The sequence below is a fragment of the Galdieria sulphuraria genome (genome assembly GCF_000341285.1).
Source record: "Galdieria sulphuraria unplaced genomic scaffold scaf_37, whole genome shotgun sequence".
In the NCBI taxonomy this organism is placed as follows: domain Eukaryota; phylum Rhodophyta; class Bangiophyceae; order Galdieriales; family Galdieriaceae; genus Galdieria; species Galdieria sulphuraria.
This window is the reverse complement of record NW_005178438.1, coordinates 27848-53168: the sequence shown is the minus strand read 5'-3', so window position 1 is coordinate 53168 and position 25321 is coordinate 27848. Positions and strand designations below refer to the sequence as shown.

General features: G+C 38.0%; 13 protein-coding genes across 14 annotated transcripts in view; 7 read left to right on the top strand and 6 right to left on the bottom strand.

The window, feature by feature from the left end:
• Positions 1–4: 4 nt before the first annotated feature.
• Positions 5–1778, bottom strand: Gasu_41620 (uncharacterized protein). Its single transcript, XM_005704778.1, has 3 exons — positions 1669–1778; positions 1214–1613; positions 5–1163 (listed from the first exon to the last, which is right to left on the bottom strand). The coding sequence occupies exons 1-3, from the start codon at positions 1714–1716 to the stop codon at positions 193–195; spliced, it is 1419 nt and encodes a 472-aa protein (XP_005704835.1). The 5' UTR covers positions 1717–1778; the 3' UTR covers positions 5–192.
• Positions 1779–1838: 60 nt separating this feature from the next.
• Positions 1839–3154, top strand: Gasu_41610 (mitochondrial carrier (BOU / S-adenosylmethionine carrier)). Its single transcript, XM_005704777.1, has one exon. The coding sequence runs from the start codon at positions 1866–1868 to the stop codon at positions 2802–2804; it is 939 nt and encodes a 312-aa protein (XP_005704834.1). The 5' UTR covers positions 1839–1865; the 3' UTR covers positions 2805–3154.
• A 253-nt stretch (positions 3155–3407) lies between these two features.
• On the bottom strand, positions 3408–5038 carry Gasu_41600 (uncharacterized protein). Its single transcript, XM_005704776.1, has 3 exons — positions 3910–5038; positions 3846–3878; positions 3408–3799 (listed from the first exon to the last, which is right to left on the bottom strand). The coding sequence occupies exons 1-3, from the start codon at positions 4836–4838 to the stop codon at positions 3742–3744; spliced, it is 1020 nt and encodes a 339-aa protein (XP_005704833.1). The 5' UTR covers positions 4839–5038; the 3' UTR covers positions 3408–3741.
• An 820-nt stretch (positions 5039–5858) lies between these two features.
• Positions 5859–7133, top strand: Gasu_41590 (aldo/keto reductase). The gene is made up of 4 exons (XM_005704775.1): positions 5859–6282; positions 6333–6543; positions 6596–6831; positions 6891–7133. The coding sequence occupies exons 2-4, from the start codon at positions 6448–6450 to the stop codon at positions 7030–7032; spliced, it is 474 nt and encodes a 157-aa protein (XP_005704832.1). The 5' UTR covers positions 5859–6282; positions 6333–6447; the 3' UTR covers positions 7033–7133.
• Positions 7134–7137: 4 nt separating this feature from the next.
• Positions 7138–8138, bottom strand: Gasu_41580 (methyltransferase). The gene is made up of 4 exons (XM_005704774.1): positions 7995–8138; positions 7733–7947; positions 7628–7686; positions 7138–7581 (listed from the first exon to the last, which is right to left on the bottom strand). Exons 1-4 carry the CDS (start codon positions 8105–8107, stop codon positions 7165–7167), a joined length of 804 nt encoding a protein of 267 aa, XP_005704831.1. The 5' UTR covers positions 8108–8138; the 3' UTR covers positions 7138–7164.
• Positions 8139–8141: 3 nt separating this feature from the next.
• On the bottom strand, positions 8142–9658 carry Gasu_41570 (transcription factor E2F). Of its 2 annotated transcripts, XM_005704773.1 has the most exons (5): positions 9210–9658; positions 8855–9155; positions 8674–8803; positions 8465–8624; positions 8142–8411 (listed from the first exon to the last, which is right to left on the bottom strand). In XM_005704773.1, exons 1-5 carry the CDS (start codon positions 9525–9527, stop codon positions 8220–8222), a joined length of 1101 nt encoding a protein of 366 aa, XP_005704830.1. In that variant the 5' UTR covers positions 9528–9658; the 3' UTR covers positions 8142–8219. The 2 variants fall into 2 exon arrangements, with proteins under 2 accessions (XP_005704830.1, XP_005704829.1); XM_005704772.1 differs by having other exon boundaries at positions 8855–9658.
• A 290-nt stretch (positions 9659–9948) lies between these two features.
• On the bottom strand, positions 9949–11278 carry Gasu_41560 (bile acid:Na+ symporter, BASS family). The gene is made up of 2 exons (XM_005704771.1): positions 10268–11278; positions 9949–10216 (listed from the first exon to the last, which is right to left on the bottom strand). Exons 1-2 carry the CDS (start codon positions 11250–11252, stop codon positions 9981–9983), a joined length of 1221 nt encoding a protein of 406 aa, XP_005704828.1. The 5' UTR covers positions 11253–11278; the 3' UTR covers positions 9949–9980.
• A 180-nt stretch (positions 11279–11458) lies between these two features.
• On the top strand, positions 11459–13012 carry Gasu_41550 (phosphoglycerate mutase family protein, putative). The gene is made up of 5 exons (XM_005704770.1): positions 11459–11599; positions 11651–11699; positions 11753–11899; positions 11946–12203; positions 12251–13012. The coding sequence occupies exons 1-5, from the start codon at positions 11510–11512 to the stop codon at positions 12361–12363; spliced, it is 657 nt and encodes a 218-aa protein (XP_005704827.1). The 5' UTR covers positions 11459–11509; the 3' UTR covers positions 12364–13012.
• A 216-nt stretch (positions 13013–13228) lies between these two features.
• On the top strand, positions 13229–17516 carry Gasu_41540 (DNA repair protein SPR18-like protein). The gene is made up of 10 exons (XM_005704769.1): positions 13229–14133; positions 14182–14457; positions 14506–14757; positions 14809–15233; positions 15288–15512; positions 15568–15781; positions 15831–16089; positions 16144–16286; positions 16331–16660; positions 16708–17516. Exons 1-10 carry the CDS (start codon positions 13279–13281, stop codon positions 16927–16929), a joined length of 3201 nt encoding a protein of 1066 aa, XP_005704826.1. The 5' UTR covers positions 13229–13278; the 3' UTR covers positions 16930–17516.
• A 12-nt stretch (positions 17517–17528) lies between these two features.
• On the top strand, positions 17529–18376 carry Gasu_41530 (uncharacterized protein). Its single transcript, XM_005704768.1, has one exon. It carries the CDS (start codon positions 17580–17582, stop codon positions 18264–18266), a length of 687 nt encoding a protein of 228 aa, XP_005704825.1. The 5' UTR covers positions 17529–17579; the 3' UTR covers positions 18267–18376.
• Positions 18377–18598: 222 nt separating this feature from the next.
• On the top strand, positions 18599–20683 carry Gasu_41520 (uncharacterized protein). Its single transcript, XM_005704767.1, has 8 exons — positions 18599–18794; positions 18848–19330; positions 19383–19563; positions 19617–19812; positions 19858–19944; positions 19996–20160; positions 20223–20350; positions 20394–20683. Exons 1-8 carry the CDS (start codon positions 18633–18635, stop codon positions 20549–20551), a joined length of 1560 nt encoding a protein of 519 aa, XP_005704824.1. The 5' UTR covers positions 18599–18632; the 3' UTR covers positions 20552–20683.
• A 25-nt stretch (positions 20684–20708) lies between these two features.
• Gasu_41510 (uncharacterized protein) lies at positions 20709–22253 on the top strand. The gene is made up of 6 exons (XM_005704766.1): positions 20709–21005; positions 21056–21115; positions 21167–21262; positions 21307–21386; positions 21436–21490; positions 21547–22253. The coding sequence occupies exons 1-6, from the start codon at positions 20766–20768 to the stop codon at positions 21556–21558; spliced, it is 543 nt and encodes a 180-aa protein (XP_005704823.1). The 5' UTR covers positions 20709–20765; the 3' UTR covers positions 21559–22253.
• A 2074-nt stretch (positions 22254–24327) lies between these two features.
• Gasu_41500 (ABC transporter, ATP-binding protein) overlaps positions 24328–25321 on the bottom strand; it is a 7061-nt gene continuing 6067 nt past the window's right edge. Inside the window, exon 2 of the mRNA XM_005704765.1 lies at positions 24328–25125. Coding sequence (XP_005704822.1) covers positions 25027–25125 — 99 coding nt within the window. The 3' untranslated portion in view covers positions 24328–25026. The remainder of the gene's footprint in view (positions 25126–25321) is intronic.

Here is a 25321-nt window from a genome sequence, read left to right as displayed (position 1 = left end):
TTTGCTAAAACAGTGATTGTTTATGTGTGATATGGCACAAGTGGAAAATTGGCACAATGAGTTTCTGTCGTGTCCAATTTGCCACAATGCGAGCAATTGGTTTGATGATCGATGGGCAAAATTTTCACACAAGTGAAGATTCTTAAAACTTTATCAAAAAAAGAAACGAAGAGATAGATTTAGTGCTGCAAATTAAGCATAGAAACCACTCGAAGTGGTACTAGTTGACTTAGAGGATGTTTGGCCTGCTCCGTAATAATTGGAAGAGGGGCCACTCTCAACTTGAGTTGACTGAGTGCCTGCAGTAGAACTATAGTAAAAAGTTGTTTTAGAAGCTGCAGAAGTTTGACTAGCTACAGCTTGAGAAGAAGCAGCGCCGTAGTAGTAATAGGACGAACTGGAAGGACTAGCTTGTTGACTGGAACTATAGTAAGAAGTTGTTTTAGAAGCTGCAGAAGTTTGACTAGCTACGGCTTGAGGAGAAGCAGCACCGTAGTAGTAGTAGTAGGACGAACTGGAAGGACTAGTTTGTTGACTGGAACTATAGTAAGAAGTTGTTTTAGAAGCTGCAGAAGTTTGACTAGCTACAGCTTGAGAAGAAGCAGCACCGTAGTAGTAGTAGTAGGACGAACTGGAAGGACTAGTTTGTTGACTGGAACTATAGTAAGAAGTTGTTTTAGAAGCTGCAGAAGTTTGACTAGCTACAGCTTGAGAAGAAGCAGCGCCGTAGTAGTAATAGGACGAACTGGAAGGACTAGCTTGTTGACTGGAACTATAGTAAGAAGTTGTCTTAGAAGCTGCAGAAGTTTGACTTGTTACAGCTTGAGAAGAAGCAGCGCCGTAGTAGTAATAGGACGAACTGGAAGGACTAGTTTGTTGACTGGAACTATAGTAATATGAGCTTGTTGAACTTGTAGAAACTTCAGGGGACGAAGAGGAGTAGCTTGAGGTGGTAGCGGCGGAAGTTTGGCTTGGGCACTCGTTCGAACACACCTGGGTGCAATATGCAACATATGTGCAAACTAAATTTGGTGTTGGAGTAGGAGTTGCCGTACCATAAGTCTCAGCCCAACGGTAGACATTCTGTTGCTCTGAAGTTACGCTCACAGTTGGTGAGGGTGTTGGCGTGGGTGTTGGAGTCGAGCAAATCTGAGTTTCAGCACCTTAGAAAGATAATCAAGATATATTTCGAAAATATTGAGCATTCACTCACAGACTGTCTTGCAAGATTGTTGACAGGAAGTACTTTGTTGCCACCTTTCAGTCAAAGGCGTGGCAGATACGAAAGATCCAAGGATAGCGACGATGAATGATACTAGAAGTATACTTTGAAGACGAGACATGATTTGAATGACGTCAAGGTTAAGAAAGCAAACTTGGATATAGCTTTGTAAAAAAAGATGAGTTTCAGTTTTAAAGTTCCCCGTGGAAGCTTCGATGAATATTATGACAACATTTCGAAAATACCCTGTATCTAAATTTAGAAGTATTAGCCTTGAAACGCAAGCAGTTGTGTCTTCCACGTATATGCGAATTGGAAATGGGACACTTGGATGACTGTCGTGAAGAGATACCTTAATTAGTATATCTGTGGCTGTCGCCGACAGTGGATACTAAAAATAGGCTATTGTATTTCGGATTTTTTGATTGTCTTATTATTCTTTATACCTGTGTGCTTTGAAATGATCCTATAGGTTCATAAGCTTTTAATCGCATTGTACTCTATTTGAAGTTTGCATAAGTTCATAATAAACACATATTTCAATCAAATTATTCTCCTTTCTTATTTACTGTAGAGTTCGTTTGAGTTTTCATACGACCAATAGAACGTTGCGACAAAGTCTTTTCTAACGGCCATTTATCTCATGCAGGAGACAAATGCGTACCGGTCGGTTCCCCTTGTATCGTTATATGCAGTGCAGCTAATATCTGGAGCTCTTGCTGGCCTTATTGCAGATAGTTCAACTCATCCGTTGGACACTCTTCGAGTTAGGGTACAATGTGTAAGAAAAGATCACTGTCCGCCTTCTTCTTTTCAATTGTTCAAGTTGTGTTTACAACACGAATCCTGGAAGGGCCTCTATCGCGGTTTTGGTGCCGTTGTAGCTTTTTCCATTCCTGCACATGCTCTTTACTTTGCTTCATATGAAAACGCCAAGAGAGCCTTGGAAAAGAGAGGAGTGAATGAAGAGATTTCGCCGACTATGGCAGGCGTCGCAGCAGAGTTCTTTGGTGGACTATTGTGGACTCCACAAGACGTAATTAAGCAGCGCTCACAGTTACAGGGAGCTCCAGGAGTAATTGACGACGGAAAATATGCCAATCTTCGTCGCTCTGTTCAGACGGTGTGGTTAGAAGAAGGACTGCGTGGGTTCTATCGTGGATATTTCATTGCCTTTTTTTCTTTCGCTCCATTTTCAGCACTGTATTTTTCAGGGTTTGAGTGGAGTCGTAAGATCATGCAACGAATTCTTAGAAAGTCTGAAGAGGAATCCAATGGTTTCATCGATCTAGTAGCCGGTACTGTAGGTGGGAGCTTAGCTACGGTTTTAACAACTCCATTAGATGTTCTAAAGACTAGATACCAAGTTGAAAGGTCGATCCAATTCGATAGTTCTCAGACTGTTTTCAATATTCGGTCGCGTCCTTCGATCACTAGGATAGCCTTTCAGTTAGTAAAGGAAGAGGGAATAGTTGGGTTGTTTCGAGGTGTCGGAATAAGACTGGTATGGCTTGTTCCAGCCGCTTCTATTACAATAACTATTTATGAAAACTTGAAGAGGAACTTGGAAAAATTTTTATGAAACTTTGTTCCTTGAGCTCTTCTCGCTGTATTGATAGCTTTTTGTTTTTGAATAGGTAGAAGCTAACTCTATTGCAGACACAAACAATTAAATTAGGAACTTAAGTTGTATACATATAGAATGAATAATGTTGAATGGTTTTCAATTTGTTTGAGAATCGAGATCCAGTTGAATCTGAACAAGGCGTTTTTGATCGATGAAAGTTGGAACATCTAATTGAGAAAAATGGACATATTACAAGGTGCCAAGTTCGTAGACTGGCTACCTCCTTTTTTACCGATTTTCTTTAGAGACTTGACGGATGAAGATTTTTGTCGGTATGCTAGAAACATAAAGAATACAAAGGTTATCGACTATGAAGACAAATTCCAGACTAGATGGAACTGCTGTGGTAGACTTAAGGCTGGAATCACTTGTCAACGTTATTATTGCGTTCATCACACAAAGACAGTTGTTGGTAGTGGAGAAGAAGTAAGGGATTTTGTTTCGTTTCGGATCAAGCAATAACTTGAATATGAAGGCCTGGAGAAGAGCCAAGTCAGCTCTTTCTTCACTGGAGGCGTTGAAAACCTCCTTTTCAAGGGCTAAAGTTTGTGGACGACTACAGCCAGAAACTCCTGTGCTTATTTCTTTCCGATTTATGTTCTTTCGTATCGTGGTTGCTAACAAACTATTATACGTCGACGATAGTGAAGGGCAGTTTGGCAAACCTGTGTTTTCACCTTGCTTGCAAAGTCAGGTTTCCACAAATGAAGAGTCTATGAAACCTGTACACAGAATGGCAGTAGGTTGGGGAACAACTCGACGTCATTTACTACGAGGTGAAGAACTAGTTGCTATAGAGCGAAGAAAAAATGGTGACGTAACGTTCGAAATATCGTCCTTCTCTGTTGCAAGTCACCCTCTAACCTTCCTCTTGACCCCTTTTACACAAAGGCTACAAAGGAAGTTCGCAAAAGAGGCAAGCGAAACTGTAAGACAAATTATCAACAAACCTACGCAATTAAAGTGATACGAAAACTTAACAAAATAACTTCTTACACTTGAAGTTCACCGAAAACCCACCAATAACTACTATTTCACAAATGAAGGAAGTGGCAAAGACGCTGGAGGTGGGCTAGCAGTATCATAAGAGCTACCAGCAAATCTCCGATTCAAGTCAGCTTCGGTTGACGTTGGTTTCTTACTTCCTTCCTCACTATAGGCTTTCTTAATTTTTCGACTTGACTTTTGGTTGTGTTTCTCTGGGGCACGGTATTCCTTATCTGCTGCCCTTCTTCCTTTCTCACTATCTTCTAACTTGTTCGAGTTTCGCATAATTTCGTTATAAGGTGACTTTGGCGAACCTGAGTGTTTCTTTTTTGCACTCTGGTTTGGCTTCTTTTGCTCGTTATATTTTTTGTTTAACTCACTCTTTTTACTCCCCTTTTGATAGTTCTCCAGCTTCTGTGTCTGCTCTGAAAAACTCAGTTCTCTACAAACTTCTCTTTCGAACGAAAAATCAGAGCAGCTCTTTCGCTCTGCATCCTTCCCTTCAATAGAGCCACCAGGGTAAGGGCTAAGAAACTGTTTCTTTGCTGAAGCTCTGGCCAAAATACTGTCAGGTGTGAGCAACTTGGTCCTTACTTCCACCACAGAAGTGTCACCTTTCACGTTCTTGAGACCTTCTTTCTCCTCTGTCATTGGCTCCCTGTTACTTTCTGTCACTCTATGTACAGATTCTTCAAAAAAGCCTTGCTCTTTGTCCCAAGTTCTCACTATAACCTCTTTGGGTTCTGCAGCAACTTTGAAGCTCGTTTCTTGCGGAACTCGTAAAGTGTCGTTAATTTTCAGGTCTCCGTCACTTGTTTCTTCTCCTGGTACAAAGAAAGGGACTAGTGGCCTTAGTTGACCATGAAGTTTCATATCCCTCTCTTGAGCAGCTTGGGAAAATTGTTCCTTCTTACTTCCTTCCTTCTTTAACAAGGAACATTTTTGTGAAAGGCTACTTGCAATATTTTCCGTCTCTAGTCTGTCTCTCTCTGTTTTTTCCATCTTACAGCTTCCAAAGTTAAAGTTGCTATCAAAGTCATAAAGAGGGAGTATACCCAAACTCCAAAAAGTGACTGTTACCCAAAAAATAGACACCCAATTCAAAGTAAAAATGGACTATAGATGGGCTGTTGGACTTGAGGGTTTGTGCAAAGATGAAGAAACCGGGTGTGTGACTGTCGTTATTCTTGTATGACATAAAAAGCCATTTTAGCATTTTCGTCACAACATAATTGCGTCGGTTATGTTATGAAGGAGACCTTGACTTTAAAGTTGATAGCCAACTGTTCTGGTCTCACATAATAACGGGAAGCTTTTCTACCTTTCCTTTGCCTTTGGAGATTTGTTTACTGTTGTCAAGCCCACTCATACGTCGTTATTATCTTGAGCGTTTGTTTCTCTTTGAAAATCCAAGGTCCAGTAACATGGCTAAAGTGTGGCTTGGTGGAAGTCTATTCAAGAATACTTTCAGAGAAGAAAATTTCTACTGTATTAAATTGTGTATCACTCATAATTGAGAAAGGTTTGTCCGAACACAATGCTGCTCCTATCTACAACTCATTCTTGAATTGCTTGTTGGAGTCAACCTCGTATATCAACCGTTGTCCGTAGCATTTCCCTCTTACAGAAACCATGAAAGAACTTGAAATCAGAATAAAATGGAGTGTCAGAGAAACGCTATTGGCTTTCTTCATATGGCTCTTTACATACCAAATATAATATTTTAAACACATTTAGAGCTCAGTATATCAATGGAATTCATGTCCCATTCAGATGCTATGGCTAGTTCTTCTCATAGCCAAGCTGTCCTACCAGTCACACGTGTGAAGGTTCCAATGGACGTGAAGGTCAACCAAAGATAGTGAACAAGCATCTAAGAAAGGATTCTCCAAACTTCATGTCGTTTCTCTTTCCTTCCCAAAGACAAACACAAAACTTCGTATCCTTTCAGAATTTTCTATCCTGTCCCTTGGACATGATTTTTTCTCCAACGAACTTTCCTTTGGAGCTCGGAGATGAAGATGAAGACATTCCAGTCCCAACGACTCTTGACATTTGATAAACTTTATTAGCTTTTTATAGTGCTTGGTGAAATTGTGGCAGAGTTGTTAGAATGACTGATAAGATAGTAGACAAGTTAAATTCAGGAGCAACTATACCTTTGAGAGGTTTCGGCACCTGGAAAGCAGAACCAGGTGTAGTGGGTGAATGTGTGAAGGCTGCTTATGAAGTTGGGTACAGACATTTTGACTGTGCAGCCATTTATCAGAATGAAAAAGAGATTGGACAAGCTTTCTCGGAACTCTTTTCTAAGGGAGTGAAGAGATCGGACATATTTGTTACTTCCAAATCGTGGAATACATGTCACGAGCCCCAAAGAGTCATCGAAGCTTGTAAGCAAACCCTACAGGATTTGCGTCTGGACTATTTGGACCTTTATCTAGTTGTATGTTGCCAAGTTCTTGTTGTTTACTTTAGCTAAACTTTGTCTCTTAGCACTGGCCTTGCAACTGGGAGTTTATGGGTTTACCTATCACAGCAAGTAACTGGATACCCAAGGACAAAGATGGAAATATAAAGTTTGCTAAAGTTTCTCTTGAACAAACTTGGCATGCTATGGAAGAACTTCAAAAAATGGGTCTCGTCAAGTCTATTGGTGTATCCAAAATTCCATTGTCATATGTTGGATCTTTTTAGCTATTGCAAGGTTTGTTGTGTGAAATCATAGAGTCTACATGTTTTGACTTGGAGAGTTTTAGATTCCTCCCGCAGTGAATCAAATTGAAATGCATCCATATTATGCAAGAACAGATCTACTTGAATTTTGTAAGAGCCGAGGAGTCCATGTTACTGCATACTCTCCACTGGGAAGTGGTAAACATGGTCCTCTTCAAGATGAGACAGTTGCAAAGGTTGCAAAGAAGCATGGCAAAACTCCTGCTCAAATTTTGATCAGATGGTGTATGCAGCGTGGCTGCTCAGTAATTCCAAAAAGGTGGGATTGGACTATTCTATAAAAGTAAGCATCTGCTGAATATGTCTGATTTTCTTTAGCGTAAAGAAAGAACGTATCAAGGAAAACTTTGATGTCTTATTTGAGTTGTCTTCATCTGAAATGAAGGAATTGGAAGGCTTAGACAAAAATATAATTCTGAATCATCAAAAAGAATACTGGGGCTTCAATATTCATGCATAACTGTCTTTGCTCTTAGTTGATATGTCTGTTTCACATACTTTGTGTGTTTCTCTTGAGATGGGATTCTATAAAAATTCGTTTTCCTAAGTGAACGCTACAAAAGTTCTCTTCAACTAATAGAGAATAGAGACCTTAACGAAGCTTTCCAGAGCGTTTCCTTCCAGTATATTTGGAATCAGGTCGAACTTCTCGTCCTTGACGTCTTTGACGCTCTTTCTTTGCTAATATCTTAGACCTCAATGAAATACCATTATTCCTCTTCTTTCCTTTGCTTGTTTCATAATTATTTACACGCTTATCATTCGTTGCAAGGGAAGAAGAAGGAGGTCCTGCTGTTAGGCATAAGAAAAACTTCTTCGCTCTTGTGCTATTTGGAAAGTCAACTACCAACCCTCCTGAAAAACCTGCTTTCTGAGCTGCAGTCAATAAAAGATCTACTTGGTCAGAAGAATCAGGATAAAACTGTAAAACCGCTCTTGAACCTCGAATCAGACAAGCATAAAGTGAATTGAAAAAAGAAGACATTCGCTTTCTAGGTTCATAAGAGGTCTTTTGCAAGTTATATAAAAGCAATATAAAGCAAAAATAAGCATACTTTGTCCGCGTTACAAAGCCACTGGATGGCTGAAACACTTATAGCACCGTCAAAAATACCTTTCATAATAAGTGTTGCAAAAAAACAAAAAGGAAGATTGACTACCTGTTCTCAGTGGAAGTCCTTGTCCCAAGTCAAGCAACACCAAATCACCTTCAACATCTCTAGAACTGGCTGTATCCAACATAGCTTGAGAGATATCAAAGCCTACCCACTCATGACCCTCCTCTGTTATAACGTCACCACTAAGACCAGAGCCACAACCCAAGTCGAGTAACAAACTCTTTTGATTGGGCCGTAGACAAAGCAACTCTAACGCTCTGAAACTTGAAACTAAGTAATAGAACAGTAACTATTCGAAACAAACCTTTCAGTAAGACTCCTCTGAACTTCATTTATTCGTGTATTCGTTAGATACTTTTTAGCTTGTTGATCATCATAATAAATTTCTGGAGGAGCTAAGTATTCAGGACGACTCATTCTTAAGGAATCGACGACAACAAATCACATTTTGATTCGTTGAAGATTTTTTATTCGGAAGAAAGCGTTGAAACAACTCTTAATGTGAAGTATTACAAGACTATATTCATCATCACTTTGTAGACATAGAAACAGTTTCACAAGGCCAATATTTAGTGAGATTAAAACTTTTGCGACTTTGCTTTGAAGACGAATTAGGCTCTTGCGGAACCCGATCAGTATCTGATAGAATCTTATAAGCAACTTGTCCACCTGTACTTTTGACAGCAATCTGATAAAGCCATTCGACTCCATCCGTGGAAAGCTAGAAAAGAAAAGGTTTAATAAACCGATTCAAACGAGTCGAAACTCTCCAACCTTGGGTTTCAAAACGCTTAGAACTGACCCAGCAGGTGCTTCAATAAAGAGTTCCTTTTGATGATTTTTCGAAAAGACTGTAGACAGTCTACAGTGGGAGCGATTGCGTTTCGAACGATTTTCCGGGTTGTTGTGCATAAGGAGTTCACGATCAACCTCACTATGATGAATTTGAAAAGAAATTGAGGAGAAAGATTACCAAGCAATACCTCTCTTCGTCTTCTAACATTTTTAGTTGACGTTGCAAATCCAAAAACTTTTGCATGTTTGTCATTGTTTCAGCTCCGTTTTCCCTTAACTTTACACAGTTCTTCGTTGCTTTGTCCAGTATTCCAACTCCTATCGACGATAAAAAGTACATTCACATCATCAATCTCTTCAATTGATTACCTTCGCAGACGTTAAGAACGTCATAAAGTCTTCTCTTTCGGACATCAAGTTTCCTACTTGCGAAATTCAAATCAACAGTTCCATTTGGAGAATGAAGAAGAATGTCGAAAAAACGAGCAGTTAGATCGAACAATGAGCTTTGCTTCATTCTTTCCTTCCGTGGATATCTCAACTTTTCTCCTTTTTCAAGTTCTTCGGGATGATCTTGCCTTCCATTGTCTGCTATTGTGGAGAAGGAGTATTCCGATGGTGAAGAAAATTCTTTTAAAGCAGTTGTAGATGCAAAGTTACATAAATGTTCCTGTGAATAATCAAACTGGGTATAAATATCTTCGGGCCAAAGGGACCAAGTTACCTGAACCTTTTGACACTTTTCAAAACTACAAAAAGGCGAACCTGTGTTTTCTGAAGATTTTTCTCTTTTATGAAAGTTATCTTGAGATAAATAGTCAGAAACCTCAGTCGTCCAAGTTATCGGTATATCCAGAAACTGCAATCTTCTCAACACAAAATTATACAAGGCTGTATACTTTTTTACCTCTTCAAGGATAGTATGTGACTGATGGTTATGGAAGTCTATATATCCTTGGACATTTGCTTTCTTTGTTTTGAAGTTCTCAGGAAAGAACAACTGAGACTTCCTATCAGTGTCACCTAAGAACTTGTCTTCCATTTCAAAAATGCGATTTTAAAATTTTTGCACAATCCAAATTTTCCCATTTCTCTTGAACCTTTCATGATAGGCTCCTGGACTCTTACGACGGGTTCTTTCCATAGAATTCTAACTTTCCAAATTTGAAAATGTTTCGAATAAGCAATTAGGAATGGTCTAGTAGATGCAGGTTTCATATTCTCTTTGAAAAGCATTTCTATATTTGAGAATCAACAAAATTGCCATTTTTGGAAAGACGCATTTTTCATCAGCATTTTTTTCTCGCAAGATTTGTTATCACCTTAACAGTTTCAGTACATTTCCACTTTAACAAGAAGAGTCCTATTCAAAATATGGCCAAATATCTTTCTTCTCCTTTTCTCTCTGAGTTGACAACCATAAAAGTAACTCAAGAGTCCGACCAATTAGTTGACTCAGTTATCCAAGAGTAAATACATTTATAGAAAGCAACTTTCAATTATCTTCAATCTTCACAGATAAAAAACGCAAAATAACTGAATAAAATGCAGCTAATGGTGCCAAGACTAGAATTGAAACTGCTGATGGCATTCTCACACCAAAAGCACTGAAATGTTTTATAGCCAACACATAAGATAATGCTGGTGACTTGAAACAGGTTTCAATGGAAAGCGTGCGACATACTTTCTCGTTCAAACCCAAACATTTAGGTATGTAATAGCCAGCAATTCCTGAAGGCATTCCGTTAACAGAGCTCTTCTCCCTATTCCAAACATTCTTACCTCCCACAAAATGCAGCAACATAACAGGCAAAAACAAGACCCCTGCGCTATTCAATATCAAATTCTGCACCTTTGAAAGGGCACCGACTACACAATACATTGTAGCGACAACACCAACGAGAGGAAGTGCAGGCTCCAATACATACATTAGCTTTGGGAAACACGAATGGAGAAACATTCCTAGTAATATTGGAGCAAGTACAACTTCAGCAGTAGACTTGGATAACTCTACCACACTGATGGGAATAACTGTTCCAAGAAACAGCTTAGAAAGAGTTGGCAGCATGAAAACTGATGCTAAAGTGGAAATTGTTGTCATGGCTACACTCAGTGCAACATCTCCCTTGGCAATATATGTCGAAAGATTACTCGCCTGTCCTCCTGATACACAACCCAAGAGAATCATACCAGCATAATATTCGTAATGAAAACCACAGAAACGAGAAATAAAAACAGAAAGAAATGGCATCAAAATATAACAACCGATGAAACCTAGTAGTACTGGGAGTGGACTTTTCAACACCGGAACAAAGTCTTTCAAAGACAGTGTAGAACCAACAGAAAACATTAAGACAGAGAGCGCCCAAGAAATGCTTTGTGAGCTAATCCTATTAAAAAGACTTGGTCGAAATAGAGCCAGAAGAGAGGCAGTCAAGGTCCATATCGGATATAATAATGTTGCCCGGTTTGTCAGTTGTTTATAAAGTTGAAAGGATGCTGCAAAAAACGGACGTTTATCTTTCTTTTGTGAACCTTCACTGGACATAAAAAACTCCAAGAATGAAAAATAGTGAACTCCGCAATTTGTTTCAACTGGGGATCCCACCAAAAAGTTGAGTCGTCTGGGAATAATAGTGTTTGAGATTCGATTCAGTCGATGAGTACCTTTGAATGAAGATTGCGTTGTAGTCCACAACTTTCTTTGAATAGAAACTTGAAATGTAAAGCCGAGAACATGGCGCGGGAAGGCAGTCAAATCTCTCATGAAATCAGTTTTCATCCGATGAAGAAAATAAAGATGGAATGGATCTCGTCGATTCCATTGTTATTCAACTTGCAATTGCAAATATTTGATGCTTTCAAATGCTGTTGTACTTGACCCATATATTATTTTCATACCTAAAAACAGTTTTCCTCTATGAAGTAAGCTTCAAGCGTATATATACACTGTTTGATTTTCTGGCAAATGAAATTGTGTAGAGTGAATTGGTGAAATTTCCAAAGATTAGATTGGCTCTATTGATGAAAGGAAGGAAACTTTGGTTAGTTCGACATGGTGAGAGAATGGACCACGTTGATGAAATATGGAAGCAGAAAGCTAAGAACCCATATGTAAGGAGCTATTTTCCTCTCGTTTTCCTGTCTTTAAGGCTTTGTTATAAGGATCCTCCTCTGACAGAACGAGGACGCAAGCAAGCTTGGGAGTTGGCAGGTACAACTCGATGTACTGATAAATAAAGCCTGAAAAGTTTAAGCTTGTTTTAGGAGAATTATCTAAAGAACAGGTTGATGTTATAATCTCGTCGCCTTTTCTTCGATGTGTTCAAACCGCTGTTATTATTGCAGAGAAGTGTGGACTTGAAATCAAAATCGAGCCAGGAGCTACGGAATGGCTCAATGAAGAGTGGTTTGGTATTATACGGAACATTTTATCTATGCAGGTCTGAAAGTATGGTAGGACCAACCATCCCCGAGTGGAAATCCTTGGAGGAACTGCGTGATCAATTTCCTGCTATTGACGTGACTTATCAACCCATTTTCATACCAAAACACCCAGAAACGCGTTTTTCACTGAAAGAACGGGCTAGGAAGACTATGATGAGTCTTACACAGGAACGATATCCACTTCAGAATATCCTCGTAGTTACACACGGCGCTTCTGTTGAAGTACTTGCGTTGGGTTTGTATCCAAAACGGCCAGTAGATTGGGTCACTTGTAGGTATGTTCAATTTGCGATGTCATACTCTGAAAAGCTTTGGTAGATTGCTGCCTCACAGAACTGGTAGAACAAGATAACAGACAGTGGATACCAACACGAATTTGTGACACATCCTTTTTAAGTGAACCAGAGCATTGTTGTCCCGTTTATCGTTAAACTTTTGCTTGAGGACATTGCTCTATTATTGCTTCTTGTAAAAGCCACTTTAGATGGTCAGCAGCATGAAATAACCAAAGTGGCTCCTTGGCTTATTTTGAAAGCCAAGGAGAGATAGAGAGCAATAAACAAGGTTTTGTATGTGGTTTGAATTTTCTCGTCATCTCGAGAATATTTCTGTGATTCAAACTGTTTTGGATCAGAAGATGTTGTCTCCTTACTTGCTAAGCTCGCTGCTGCTGCAACTCTTCAAGGATGCTCTTGAAGTTGGAATATCTCGTTTTACTTCAAATGTCGAAATGTCCCTTCGTCTTGTAAAGTGACAAATCGAATTTTTAGGTTTACTATGAGTTTTCATGAAATTCAATCCAAGCGAATTGAGCTTTGGTATTCTCATTTTTCCAGAATATGGTTAGTTGGCTGTTCTTAACCCTTTTGCTAAATATGCAACCAAATTTTCACCTGCATTGGTCAAATGAATCTCCTAAATGATGCTTAGGAATGTTCGCCTTGAATAAGTCTATGTCCGCATCAGCATTTAGCACTTCTAGTCAAGGCCACAAAGATTGACAGTTCACAAGTGTACTTTTCAACTCTTTTTCTCATCACCACACCATTTCTTTCGGTGAATAAAGTAAAGTCTCTCGCCTTGTGGATTGACAAAGGGGCACATAGCACATTTCTAAGTAATGAGGCTGCCTCTTTGTCAGAAGGCAGCATTGTTTTTGACTCGTGCGTTCACATGCCAAGTTTCTGAACTTTGAAAACAGCTACTTGCAGCATCATTTGCGTCAAAAGAGAGAGCTTGCTGCCTACTGGCGCCATTTTAAGACTCCAACTTGAATGGAACGTGAATAAAAGGCGCCAATTTAGAGATGAAGTAGGAAGTATAGGAATTTGGTCCGCAGTTCGAAAATGGGTTTGGAACTTACTCAGACGCTCTCTCAAGGAGATACTACAAACAAAAAAAGCAAAAGGGCTCGGACCCTTATGAACCGTGAAGGTTCGCGGTTGGACAGCAGGTTTAAGCGAGGCCAGGTTGTTTCACTGAGATTGAAGAACTTTGTAACCTTTGATGACGTGATGCTTCAAGCTAGTCCTTCGTTGAATTTAATTGCCGCTCCCAACGGGACAGGAAAGTCTACCGTTGCGTCAGCACTCAGTATAGTATTTTGTACCAACTTGAAAACTCTGGAACGAGCGTCATCTCTCGCAGAGTTTATTAAAAGAGGGGAGGAAAGAGCTACCATAGAAGTATCTTTGTATGATCCCCAATCACCTGAAACGAAATATCTGCGTAAAATCTCTCGATCGTTTGATAAGAACAAGAGCGAAAGCTTCATAGACGACAAGCACGTTCGACAGTCCGAAATACTGGATTTGTGCAAAAGCTATAATATTCAACTAGATAATCTGTGTGTATTCCTTCCTCAAGAAAGAATATCCAATTTTACAAGCATGGAACCGAAAGAATTGTTTCGAAGAAGTTTAGAAGCCATTGGAGGAAGTGACTTGTATGTTTCCTTTTCAGATTTGGTCTCAAGAGAAGATATTTTAAAGAGACAAAAAGACGAAAGAGAGGCGGATAAACGTAGACTCTTGGAGCTGGAGAAGGAGCGTGAACAACTTGAAAGTAATCTTCGCTTTGTAGAAGAAGTACAGAAGCTGAAGAATGAACTTGAGGAAATGGAATTTGTCAGGGATTGGCTAGATTATGAAGAGAAGAGGAAGCACCTTATTGAAACATCAAAGAAGAAAGATGAATTGAAGGTAAGATTCTAATATTGTTGCAAATTTTAGTTTAATACCTTTTTCTAGAGCGTCAAAATCTTAAGAGAAAATGAACTGAAGGAAATATCAAATGAATTACAAATTAGCAAAAATACTCTGCAAACTAGTAGAAACGACTTGCAATCTCTTAATGAGGAAACGCGACAAAAGAGAGACAAGATTGGGTTTATACGGAACAAACTTGATGAAATCCGTTCCAATGTCATGCTGAATTTGGAACGTCTAAAGCAGCTAAAGCCGGATTTTGAAGGTCGTAAAAAAAATATTGAAAAGGTCACAAGCATGTTTTTGTTGAGTCATTTCGTCACTGATATTGGTCAATAGAAGCACGAAATTATAAAGTCCTTGAAGCAGAATTTGTCAAATCGTGACACACTGAACCATCTTGAAGAGCAGCTCAGAGAGAAAAGAGAAGAAGTTTCTAGAAAGAAAGGCGAATATGACAATGAACGAGAAATTTTTCACTCTCAGAAAGTTGAGCTTGAAAGACATAAAAAAGAGTTGCAAACACTAACAGAACGAAAGCTGCAGCTTGAGAACTTTAGGGTTCGTCAGCTGCAGTATTTAGAAGAGAGGAATCCTGGTATCCAAAACGTTATCAAAGTAAGAAAATCTGGCTACAATTATTTTTGTTGAATAATTTTGTTTTGTTAGTTGATTGAACAGAATTCTCACAGATTACAAGGCAAAGTTTGGGGTCCGGTTGGTTTGGAAATCCAAGCTCATGATGAATACGCTGCCAAGATTTTACAAGCATGCGTTCCGAACGCTTTGAGGAGAACTTTTGTGGTTGAGTTTGATGAGGACTTTAAATTGTTAACCGAGTCGATCTGCAAGGATGTGAATTTTGATTGTGTATCAATAGAAGGCGTTCCAGAGACGAAGATAGCGACTCCATCCAATTTGGAATCTCTTAGTATTTATGGCCTTTATGATGTAGTCACAAACATTTTCGACGCAAGTCGGGAAATCAAACTAGCAATGTGTAGTCATACGCCGTATTCTTCGATATATGTCGGCAATGAAATGGCTCAAGAAAAAACTGAAGAGATTATTCAGAAAACAAATATTCATCATTGGTACGTTCCTGTTTGCATTCTTCAGTGGCCGGCCTGATTGTTATGAACTGTAAGGTTCAATCCCAAGGAATGTTTTCGAGTTGTAGTATCTCGTTTTACCCAGGAAAAGATAGTACAGTGTGATCCACTGAGACCTTTATCGAAACATGCTTCGATAGAGAAACAGGATGACAAAATAGAAGAGTTAAAGAAAAGAATGTCCCGTTTGTCGAAGAGTATCGAGAATATGGAAAGAGATATGCATTCACAGGCTCATAAGGTTGAGCTTTTAGGAAATAGGTATGCTGTACAGAAATTCTTTGCATGGAAAAGTATGTGTTCTTAAGCTTTCAAGTATTCGGACAGAAGAGACTGCTCTTTCTACCGTCTCAAGAGAAAGAAATGAAGTTTTCAAGTTACTTTCAGAGATAAAGAGTTTGAAATCCCAAGTGGAGAGAGAAGAATCAGAGCTGGGGCAAATGAATTTTCGAGAGGAACATTTGAAGATGCAAGAAGCTATAGCAAGTAACCGAAGAGACATGCTCTCTAATCTCGAGGAGCTACAAGAGGTTCGTTCATGATACATGTTGGCTATGATCTTTTTACTCTGTTTGTTAGCTCTTGAAGGAATGCTTTGAATTCGAGAAACAGCTCGACCAGAAAGCGATATTTTGTGTGAATCTAAGCAACACGTTGAAAGCACAGGAATCCGAGTTGAATGAGAAGCGTGATGATTTTCAAAAAGGGAAAGACGAGTACATGTCTTGTAAAGACGACTACACTAGTAAGAGAGATGAGTTGAAAGCAAAATATAAGGAGCTTCAAGAAAAAGCTCCTATGGAGAGATATAGAAGTATAGTTCAGGGTTATCCACAAGGCACGATAATATCTGTTGTCCTATTATTAATTCCATCTGAACTTTTCTATCTAGATGTGGCTAGCTTTAATAATCTGTACAATAGAAAGAAGGCGCGTTTAACTGCGATAAGTAATATAGATTCTTCGACTCTCGCCAGCTATGAGAAAGTAAAAAACGAATTGGCAGAGCTCGATCATAAACTACAGATGAATGTGGTAGGTAGATTGTTACCAGTTAGTATTTAACTAATGCGTTTTAGAGTGCATTGCATGAAGAGGAGATTCACTTTGCGGAGAAAAGGGTCCATTTTCTGGAGGAAATAAGAAATCACGTTTCTAGTATGAATGCACGTTTTAGTCAGTTGTTCAGTTTTTTAGAATGCCGAGGAGAACTTGTTTTAAAGGAAGTTGAAGACTTGAAAAATCTCAGCATTGAAATCAATGTTAGTTTTCGTGATGATCAACCTCTGTTACCTCTTAGTGGCGCACGGAATTCAGGTGGTGAAAAGATGGTTTCCATTATGTTGTACATATTCTCGATGCAGCACCTGACAAAAGCGCCGTTTAGACTTGTTGATGAGATGAATCAAGTGAGTTTTGTCTCTATGGGAGTAGTTTGGTTTCTTAAAGTCGATAGGGTATGGATCCTTGGTTCGAAAGAAAGATTATTTCTCTAATGGTTGAGGATGCCCGCAATTCTGCGAGCTCGCAAGTATTTCTAATTTCTCCCAAACTGCTTACCGATTTACAGTTTGGAACTGAAACTAGAGTTCATTTTATTTTTAATGGTCCTTGCGTGTGTAGTAGACAGGACTCTTGGAACCAGTCACTTGCAAAATATCTAGAACAAGAGTCGTGACTGCGTTTAGTGGCTTTCGCAATGCAGATATGTGATAAGGGCTTGAATAATTTCTGTATAAATGCGTCTTTCTTATACCAGACACAATTCTCTTTTTGAATGGATAGGCATGTCGACACCCGATATTCTTCTTTTTTTCTATATGGATAACTTTATTGTTTGCCTCAAGGTCCTAGCACATGTACATAGCGTGGAAACATTTTGTAATATTTTTTTCTCTTTTGCGCTTTAAGAAGCTTCCTAGAAGAATAGACAAGGTTTGGCCTTTCGTGAAAGAACTTTCAGCTTTCCGAAATAGTTTCCATCCATATGTTGCTATTTAATTGAAGTGCCATGTATGCAGATGAAAAAATACTTTAAGCACTATTTGTAATCGGGGGCTTTAAAAATTTCGTATAATATTATAATTGCATTGAAACCTATTTAGATATTTTGTTGAACGGGTCAACATTATGAAAACTTTTATTCTTTGGGTTCTCTGTGAACGTTATGAAACTGCAAGTCATTTGAAAAGGTCGGCTGAAAAGTCAATTAGAAAAAATGCTTGAAACGTTTTACCCTCCACTAATAAAAATGCTAGCATTTTTTTAGCAATCGAAAATATTAAATGAAAAACAAAGAGTAAACAAATAGAATAATATTTTTTGTTCATGAACATGATGGCAGCTTTGAAACTTGAGTTGGTGTTTCTCATCGTTACTTTAATTAGTACTATCACAAGAGCATCCATTCCTCCTCTGATGAGTCATCGGCAGCAATCAGCAGAAAACTCTCTTTTCCGATGGAGTGACAGCTATATTACTCCATTTATTTCAGAAATACCCACAAACACTGTATATAACTATCAACAGGGAGTAGTACGCCTTGGGTTTGTAAACAATAGTGTTATATATTGTGATGATGTCTACCTTAGTGAGTCTCTTGTTCCAACCAATCCCATTAAGGTGAACACTTCCCAACAGCTCCGAGCTGAAAGTCTTATTCTAAAGAATGGGTTCAAGTATGGGGCAAGTCAAGTGATTTTTGAAGGAAAGATAAGACCATTTTCTGCAGCATTTGACGTGTATCTTCCATTGGAAAATACTGTGGCGTATGACAAACAAATTCTTACCAATATGACGTTTCAGAGTGACCTACGAAAGATACTCGACATTCCCATGAGGTTCCTCTTCTATAGTGAAATTTTGATCGGAATTCCTCAAGTAACTCCTTCTCCTCAACCATATTCATATAGTCCGTACTCTTACAGTCCCACTTATTCATATATTTCTTATTCTTCTATGCCAACACCTACTCCAAGTGTTTCCTTCTACAACTACTATTCTCCTACTTGGTGAAGGAATCTGTGACCAATGATATTTGCTGTGACTTTTTGAATGGTATGTTCTCTGTCGATCAATAAAGTTCTTGTTTTGGTTATATCAAAAATGAAAAAGTCACAACTTCCTAAACCTTTGTATATCGATCTTTTTCCATAGTTAATAAGCAGCAGGAACATAGCTGGCAGCTTTTGCAAGAATTTCGTGTTTCTCATTTGGTTGCTATGACTGTAGAGGAAGCACGAATCCATCAAGTCGTCCACACTTAACGACTTACACTCCTCCAGAGAGAAACGCTTGACGACCACGCAAATTCAATAGAAAAATGCTCAACCCATATAAATCAACTGGAGAATTCAAATTTCATTGAGCATTGCGTTTTTTATGGAAACGAAATTGTGCTTGTGTGTAACTGGTTGTTATTCTGAATTTGTTATTTGCAGCATACAGAATCTATTTGAGAGCAATGATAAGGAGAATTCAGTGAACAATATGCCTACTAAGCACCGACAAAATGAATATTTATTACAAGTTTTCCTTTGGCAGGTGAGCAACGATAACAGGTTCTTACAACATGATGTATGATTAATAACTTATAGACAGGTGATTCTTTCCAGCTTTCTCTATCAAAGGTCAGCTTTGTCTTTCAAAAGTTTGGAATTCACGACTCTTGTATTATATTCGATATCGCAAGAAGCTCAACTGATCCAACACGACACTTGTTACCTTTACCAACTTTTAATAATTATGATTGCGATAAGCATCCATTTTTGTATCTAAAACCCATTCAAGACTGTGACTATTATGATGGAAATGATATATATGAATTTTACAAGTGTCTCCTGAAAGCACAAGCACTTGACCTATCGATTCCAATGAGGTCCATCATGGCGCTAGAAGAACTTGTTCGTACAGAAGAAACTTATCTAAAGGACTTGAATACCCTTGTAGATGTTTTTGTTCTTCCATTTGAAGAAGCTATCCACGTGAAGATATTACCAGCTAGTCTATTGCCTGATGTTTTGCAATCACTCTTTCAGAACTTGAATGAGCTATCACGTTTGCATGCAGAGTTTCTCCAAGTAAGTCATAGTCGTAGCCATAGCAATATATTTTTAGAACTTTTGAAAACAGGCTTTGTATTCATACATGTTAGAAGGAGGTCTAAGTAGACGAAACATTGGAGCGCTACTAACAAGTCAACTTTGTCAAACGTTAAAATTGCCTTATATAGATTATATTTCGAATTATGATATTCGAAACAAACAGTTGTGCTATTTACGAAATAAGTATGCACTCCTCGATGACTTTATTCGTACGTTTTAGAGATGAATGGAATAAGTATTCCTTTTACTATGCATCTATCAGGACGCTGTGAAGCCAGTAAAAAATGTGAAGGTCTATGTCTTTCAAGTCTTCTTATTAAACCAGTCCAGAGAGTTACCAAGTATGATTTACTCTTAACAGAAATAGAAAATGGATACAGTTGTTTCAACGAACAAATATTTTATATTAAGGAGGCACGTTCAGCGATCCGTGACTTACTTTCTACTGTCGAAGATCGGTTTGTTACAACTTTTTTCTACTGTTCCATTTTAATAGAAATTAGGATAACACCAAATGTAAACTTTGCCATGAGAGATATACTCTTCAAAGAAAATGGAACAACTGTTTCTCTTCAAGTTCCTGGTCGCTTGTGAGTTTTCAATTTTAAAACTGTATTAATATTCATTCATCTTTCTGTAAGGTTACTTATGGAGGGTTGGCTTACTTATCAAGAAAAGCACAAAATGGAATGTAAACCTTATTATTTTTTTCTTTTTTCTGACATTTTATTATGTTGTTATGATACTCGAAGCAAAAGTATTTCAAGGGCAATCTCCAAATTTTCAAAATCCAAAGAAACCTACAAGTAAGTGAGAGAGCTTAAGATATGAGCATGAAATTTGTTCAACCCATCTTTATTTATATTAGAATAGTTTGGCAAGAAGAAATTCATTCTGGTATTTACATTCAAACTTTAGAACATGGAATACCTCATGAAGACTTTATTTGGTTTCAAGTCTGCTTTGACAACTCAAATCGAAAGCAATTTTGTACAAGTAAGCGTTCTGCCTGCAACTATATGCTTTAACATATGAATAGGACTTGTGGCATTTCCTGAATGGCAAAAGGCGTTCAAAGAAGCATCTCAGTTTCATCAACCAGAATGTGACAATGTATTGAAGGAAAGTTCAAAGGCCAATATATTATACAGTCCTTGCGTAGGAAAGAGTCATCCAAGTGTATATGAAGCGTCATGAATTTAGTTTTCTGCGTTCCTTCCTGGTACATCCAAGACTAGTTGGTATATGTGATTCCGATATAATCTATATTGAACTCTTAGGAAATAAAAAATCAATCAATGTCTATCGAATGAATACTTGAAGTTCAACTAGTTGGAACCGGGAAACACAAAACAGTTCCCATCACAATTTGCCCCCACTAGAAAGTTTTTCTCCGTTACGGACTAAGAAAATGCCATATTATGAGCTGTTTTGTTTGTTTCGTACAGACTTGCCTAGACAAGAACTGTTTCAGTCGGTGAAGAAAACTGCAGAACGTCTTATGGACGCTGATGGTGTCATAACTCGCATCGATCCATTAGCGTCCAGAGAACTTGCTTATGATATTGTCCGTAAGGGAGTTCGATATGAAACAGCACACTTTATCCAATACCGAGTTTTTGCTCCTTCTGGTAATATTTATGACTTGGCCGTAAGAACTGTTTTCTCCTACATCTTGTGCATGACTCGAGGCTTCATTAGCAAAAATTGAAGTACGACAACTCTATCCTAAGGTTTAAGTTTTTGAGACGGCGATTAGAGGTAATCCACTCTTGTTTATTGTGCTGAGTCTCTTACTCTATATTTATTTAGGATGCAGTTAATCACTCCAATCCATTTGAGAGAATTCTTCCTCGTCAGAACCTACCAAAGACTGATCCTGCTTTTAGTTTGGAAAAGTTCTTACAGGTTGGATGTCTCTATGCCTTGGAATCCTTGCTGAATATTACTAGGATCTTCATGAGAAAGAGCCTTTAGGATATCGCTATGCTTCCAGAGAAACTTTTGGTGAAACAGATCAACTATCTGCCGAGTAAGTAATAAAAATTCTTGTCTACTTTTTCCCCTATTTTCACTTGTAGGGAAACTCCTAATGAAGGTTTGATAGATGATATATTGCGTACTTTGGAGAAAAGTGTAAGTACCAGTAGGAACTCGGTTGCAATATCAAAGTAGCTAACGAATTTTACAAGCAAAAACCATAAGTTATACATTTCAGTTTATTTTTGTATATTGACTGGTTGATTGAACTTCACTGTTCTTTTTATTATGTTCGAGCATAGTTATTCTTTCTATGGAAACAATAAACAGGTTTTGAGTTGCTTCATCTTGAACCATTAGATCTACTGCTACTTGGGACAGTACCAAATCGGACTTTATATGCAGAAGCTTTGACTATGGTTGTATAAAACAACAGTAAACGTAAATTGGTCTGATACTCGCTGTTAATAGCATATACCAAAGTCCATACCTAGCAATAACAATAGTTTCAGTAAACATCAAACACAAAATGGGGTCCAATAACTTCAGTTTGTGTTTTTCTCCTCGTTCCTGAAGCTTCCTTCTGGAACCATCGACAGTAACGATTATCATCATGATATAAAATATTTCTGTGATGAATCAAGGCGAAAATACTTACGAACCTTCTCTAAAGCAATTTCTAAAGTTGAAGTTGTGAACTGATTGAATATTCACCAGACGCAAACAGAATAACCAAAAATTCTCCAGACAAGTTGCGGCTCATAAAGGATAAAGAATGGTTCTTAACATTTCCCTTGCAAAAGTTGTCTTGAGAGTCTCCATCGTCACAACTGTTGTCACCGTAGCCTTAGAGTACTTGTACGTGTAAATAATTGTTCGCCATATAACTTGTCAAAACTAATCTCTGTAGTACCATATTTTGAGGTCTTTCTATAATGAAATACCTCGTTGCTACTTGTAATCCTCATCATATATCAAATATAGCACACTCTGCAAATAGATGATTAGATATTTCAAGCTATCTTTAAGTAACTCATAGTTTCAAAGTTGTCTCCCAATATGCTTCATATACGAGACCTTCATTTGCAGATAGAAAAGTTCTCGAACTTGACAACGTGCGAACAGTTCCAACCTAACTATTGAGGAAAATTTCCAGTCTTTTCCCCTCCTTGGATAGCTCTCTGGGGTAACTTTGCAAAAAGTTATAGTGTTGGATAATATCTTACAGAAGATGGTCTTAGGTAGTTTCTGACGAGAGAAAACTCTTTCATAGCTTCTAGCTTATTCACTGTACAATAGGCAACAAACAACTTTGAAGGATAAACTGTCCACTTCAAGTTTCTTTCATCAGGAGGTACTTGACCAAAACTTCTCAGATCGACAAAATGACGAGTTTCCCTTTTCAACCTTTCCAAAAGTCCTTATTGTGAGGATACAGTGAGAAGCCTCTAAAGAAGCGTCATCGTCATCTTTCTCAATAAAACCAGATAGTTCAACGCAAATGTGCCCTTTCTAATACCAAAAAGAAGTGGACCATAACAAATAGTTACTTGCTCCACTTGATCAGTTCCAGAATACCCATTGCTTTTCGCCTTTGATCAACTGTTTTGTGACTAGAGCTACATCTTGATCACGACCAACCGCTTCACGATTATAGTTAGCTTGGCTAAGCTCACAGATAAAGCGGTCCATAATGAATTTCACCAAGAAAGATAGAACTCAGTCACTATCAAATGTGAGGTATTCTGTTAACTCATGTTCCTGAAGTACGAACAGTTCTTTCTTCGGCTCAACAAAATACCATATTCTTAGTGTGCGTCCTAAATCTCCATTTGGAAGAACGTTTTACACAAACATACAAGGACTCAACATACACTGCATTAAACCCTTCTTCGAGGCTTAGAAGAGTTCTCCATCGAAAAAACCTCATTGAGCATTTTCATTCCACAACAATCACAATGGCAATCAGCTCCGTTCAGATATGGATTGGATAGTTTTTCTATTAATTAGAAAAAAGTCCTATTCCAACTCAAGTTAGTCATTTGAACTGCAATGCAATATGAATAGAATTCCTGGTGTAAACAGTGTTTTTCTGAAAGTTTGTTTCTCATTGTCACTTTGGTAGATTCATTTCAGGTTTCTCTTCTTCTACTCTCCATAGTTGAACGATTTTTTGAGGTTGAATACCATCGCTGCAACCAGGTTGTTTATTTTAGAACTGGTGAGTTTTCTGTCTCTTCCACAAAAGCGGAGTTTGGATGGGTCGTGAGTACTTTTGAAAACTGATACTTTTGTTTCGCAAACTAAAATACTCTTTAGTGTTTGTTATTACCTTTGCTTTACTTTTGCTTGAATCCAACTGGTTTCATGTTTGTCTAGCTGTTCATAAGACTCTAAGACTAAAAATGCAGTTTAAAAAACACATATAGACAAAAAGGATCTAAACTTTTACTAAATATCAGGAAAACAATAAAACTTTCGTAGACTGCGCTGCTTTTCTCAAGTTACAGAAAGCCTCCAGTTTTAGCTGCCACTCGCTTCATTTGTCTAAAGCAGAGAAAAATTCTCCTCTATCCAGTCAACAAAATATTGGAAGGAAAGCTCAAGTGAAATCTACCAACAACTTTCCGTTTCAATTTTTGAGAATTATAGTACACTGTAACGATCACTCCAAGATATGCTCATTTTAAACAAAACTCTTTCGGCTAAAATCAAGGCAACTAAGGCTGCTCTAACCTCATAAGTTTTTCCTTCTGTTTTGATAAAATAGACTTCGATGGTACAATCAAGAGGAAAATCAAACAAAGCAAAGTGGAAATGGCATTGTTTTGAATGCCACAGTCTGTCAACATTGCTAAGTTATTATTTCTTGTGTACGGACTTTATAAGTTATAAGATAATGGATGAGATCTAAAACAAGAATATAACGTCTTAAATTACTTTTTTTTACAAAGGCTGTCAACTCGATCCATTTGTTTCGCAAAATGTTCCTAGGACCATTTGCGAACACCTAGTCACTTGAAGGACACGAATCCATCTATTTCCAAAAATAGAATATAACCAACCGTTGGATCCTAGTGGGGCGATGTCAATCCAGTCAGCTACTTCCAAACAATGCCTTATATTTAAGCAAAGCAATGTTACGAGATAGTAACCAAATGACTAGAATAATTCAAATCGTTGGACATAATTATAATTGCCATTTCGGCAATGGATGATTTTCAGAGCATATTTTGCAATACGAAGCAATGTAGGATGACTAATTAATAAAAATCATGAACATATCTTGTCAGCCAGCTTATACACTCTTCAATGGAGACTGTTTGAATTCTAAAAAGGCAAAAAGGTAAAATGTAACCAATTTTCAAAGGTACGAAAAGTTCACTTCCTTCACAAATGAAATTACAAAAGTAGAGGTTCTTGGATATTCGCAGTCGTAAGAAGTTCCAACTTATGTCACGGGCATTGTTAAAACTCTAGTGGTTCTCGCCATAATATCCATGTAGACTTACAATTACTGATAATATATTTCAAGAGACTTATCTATGGTAAAAATTAAGATAAACTCCCATCGCTTGACTAAATAACAACTCCAGTTCATAGTCCAGTTATCAAACAAACATAAGACAGAAAGTTACTGGGTACCACAGTTTCTGTCCAAGAATGAATATAAGAGCAACTTCCAACGACAATTATATAGCTTTGGAAGAAGTAGAGTCAAAAAGAAGACAACCAGACAGTAGACTATCTTTGAAATTTAGTATCCAATGATTGGAGAAAGCGTTTGTTGACTAAGTTGCAAGTTATAATCATACAGAACAAGCTTTCACTGTTTTCACTATCCTCTTTAGAGTGGCACTGAGCACCGTGGCCTTAGGTACTATCATATATTACCGGATGGAAACGTGACTTTAACCTCTAAAGGACTCGTAACTTTTTATGCGTGAGGATGCTGAGACAATCAAATATCAGTATTTCATTAGTTTA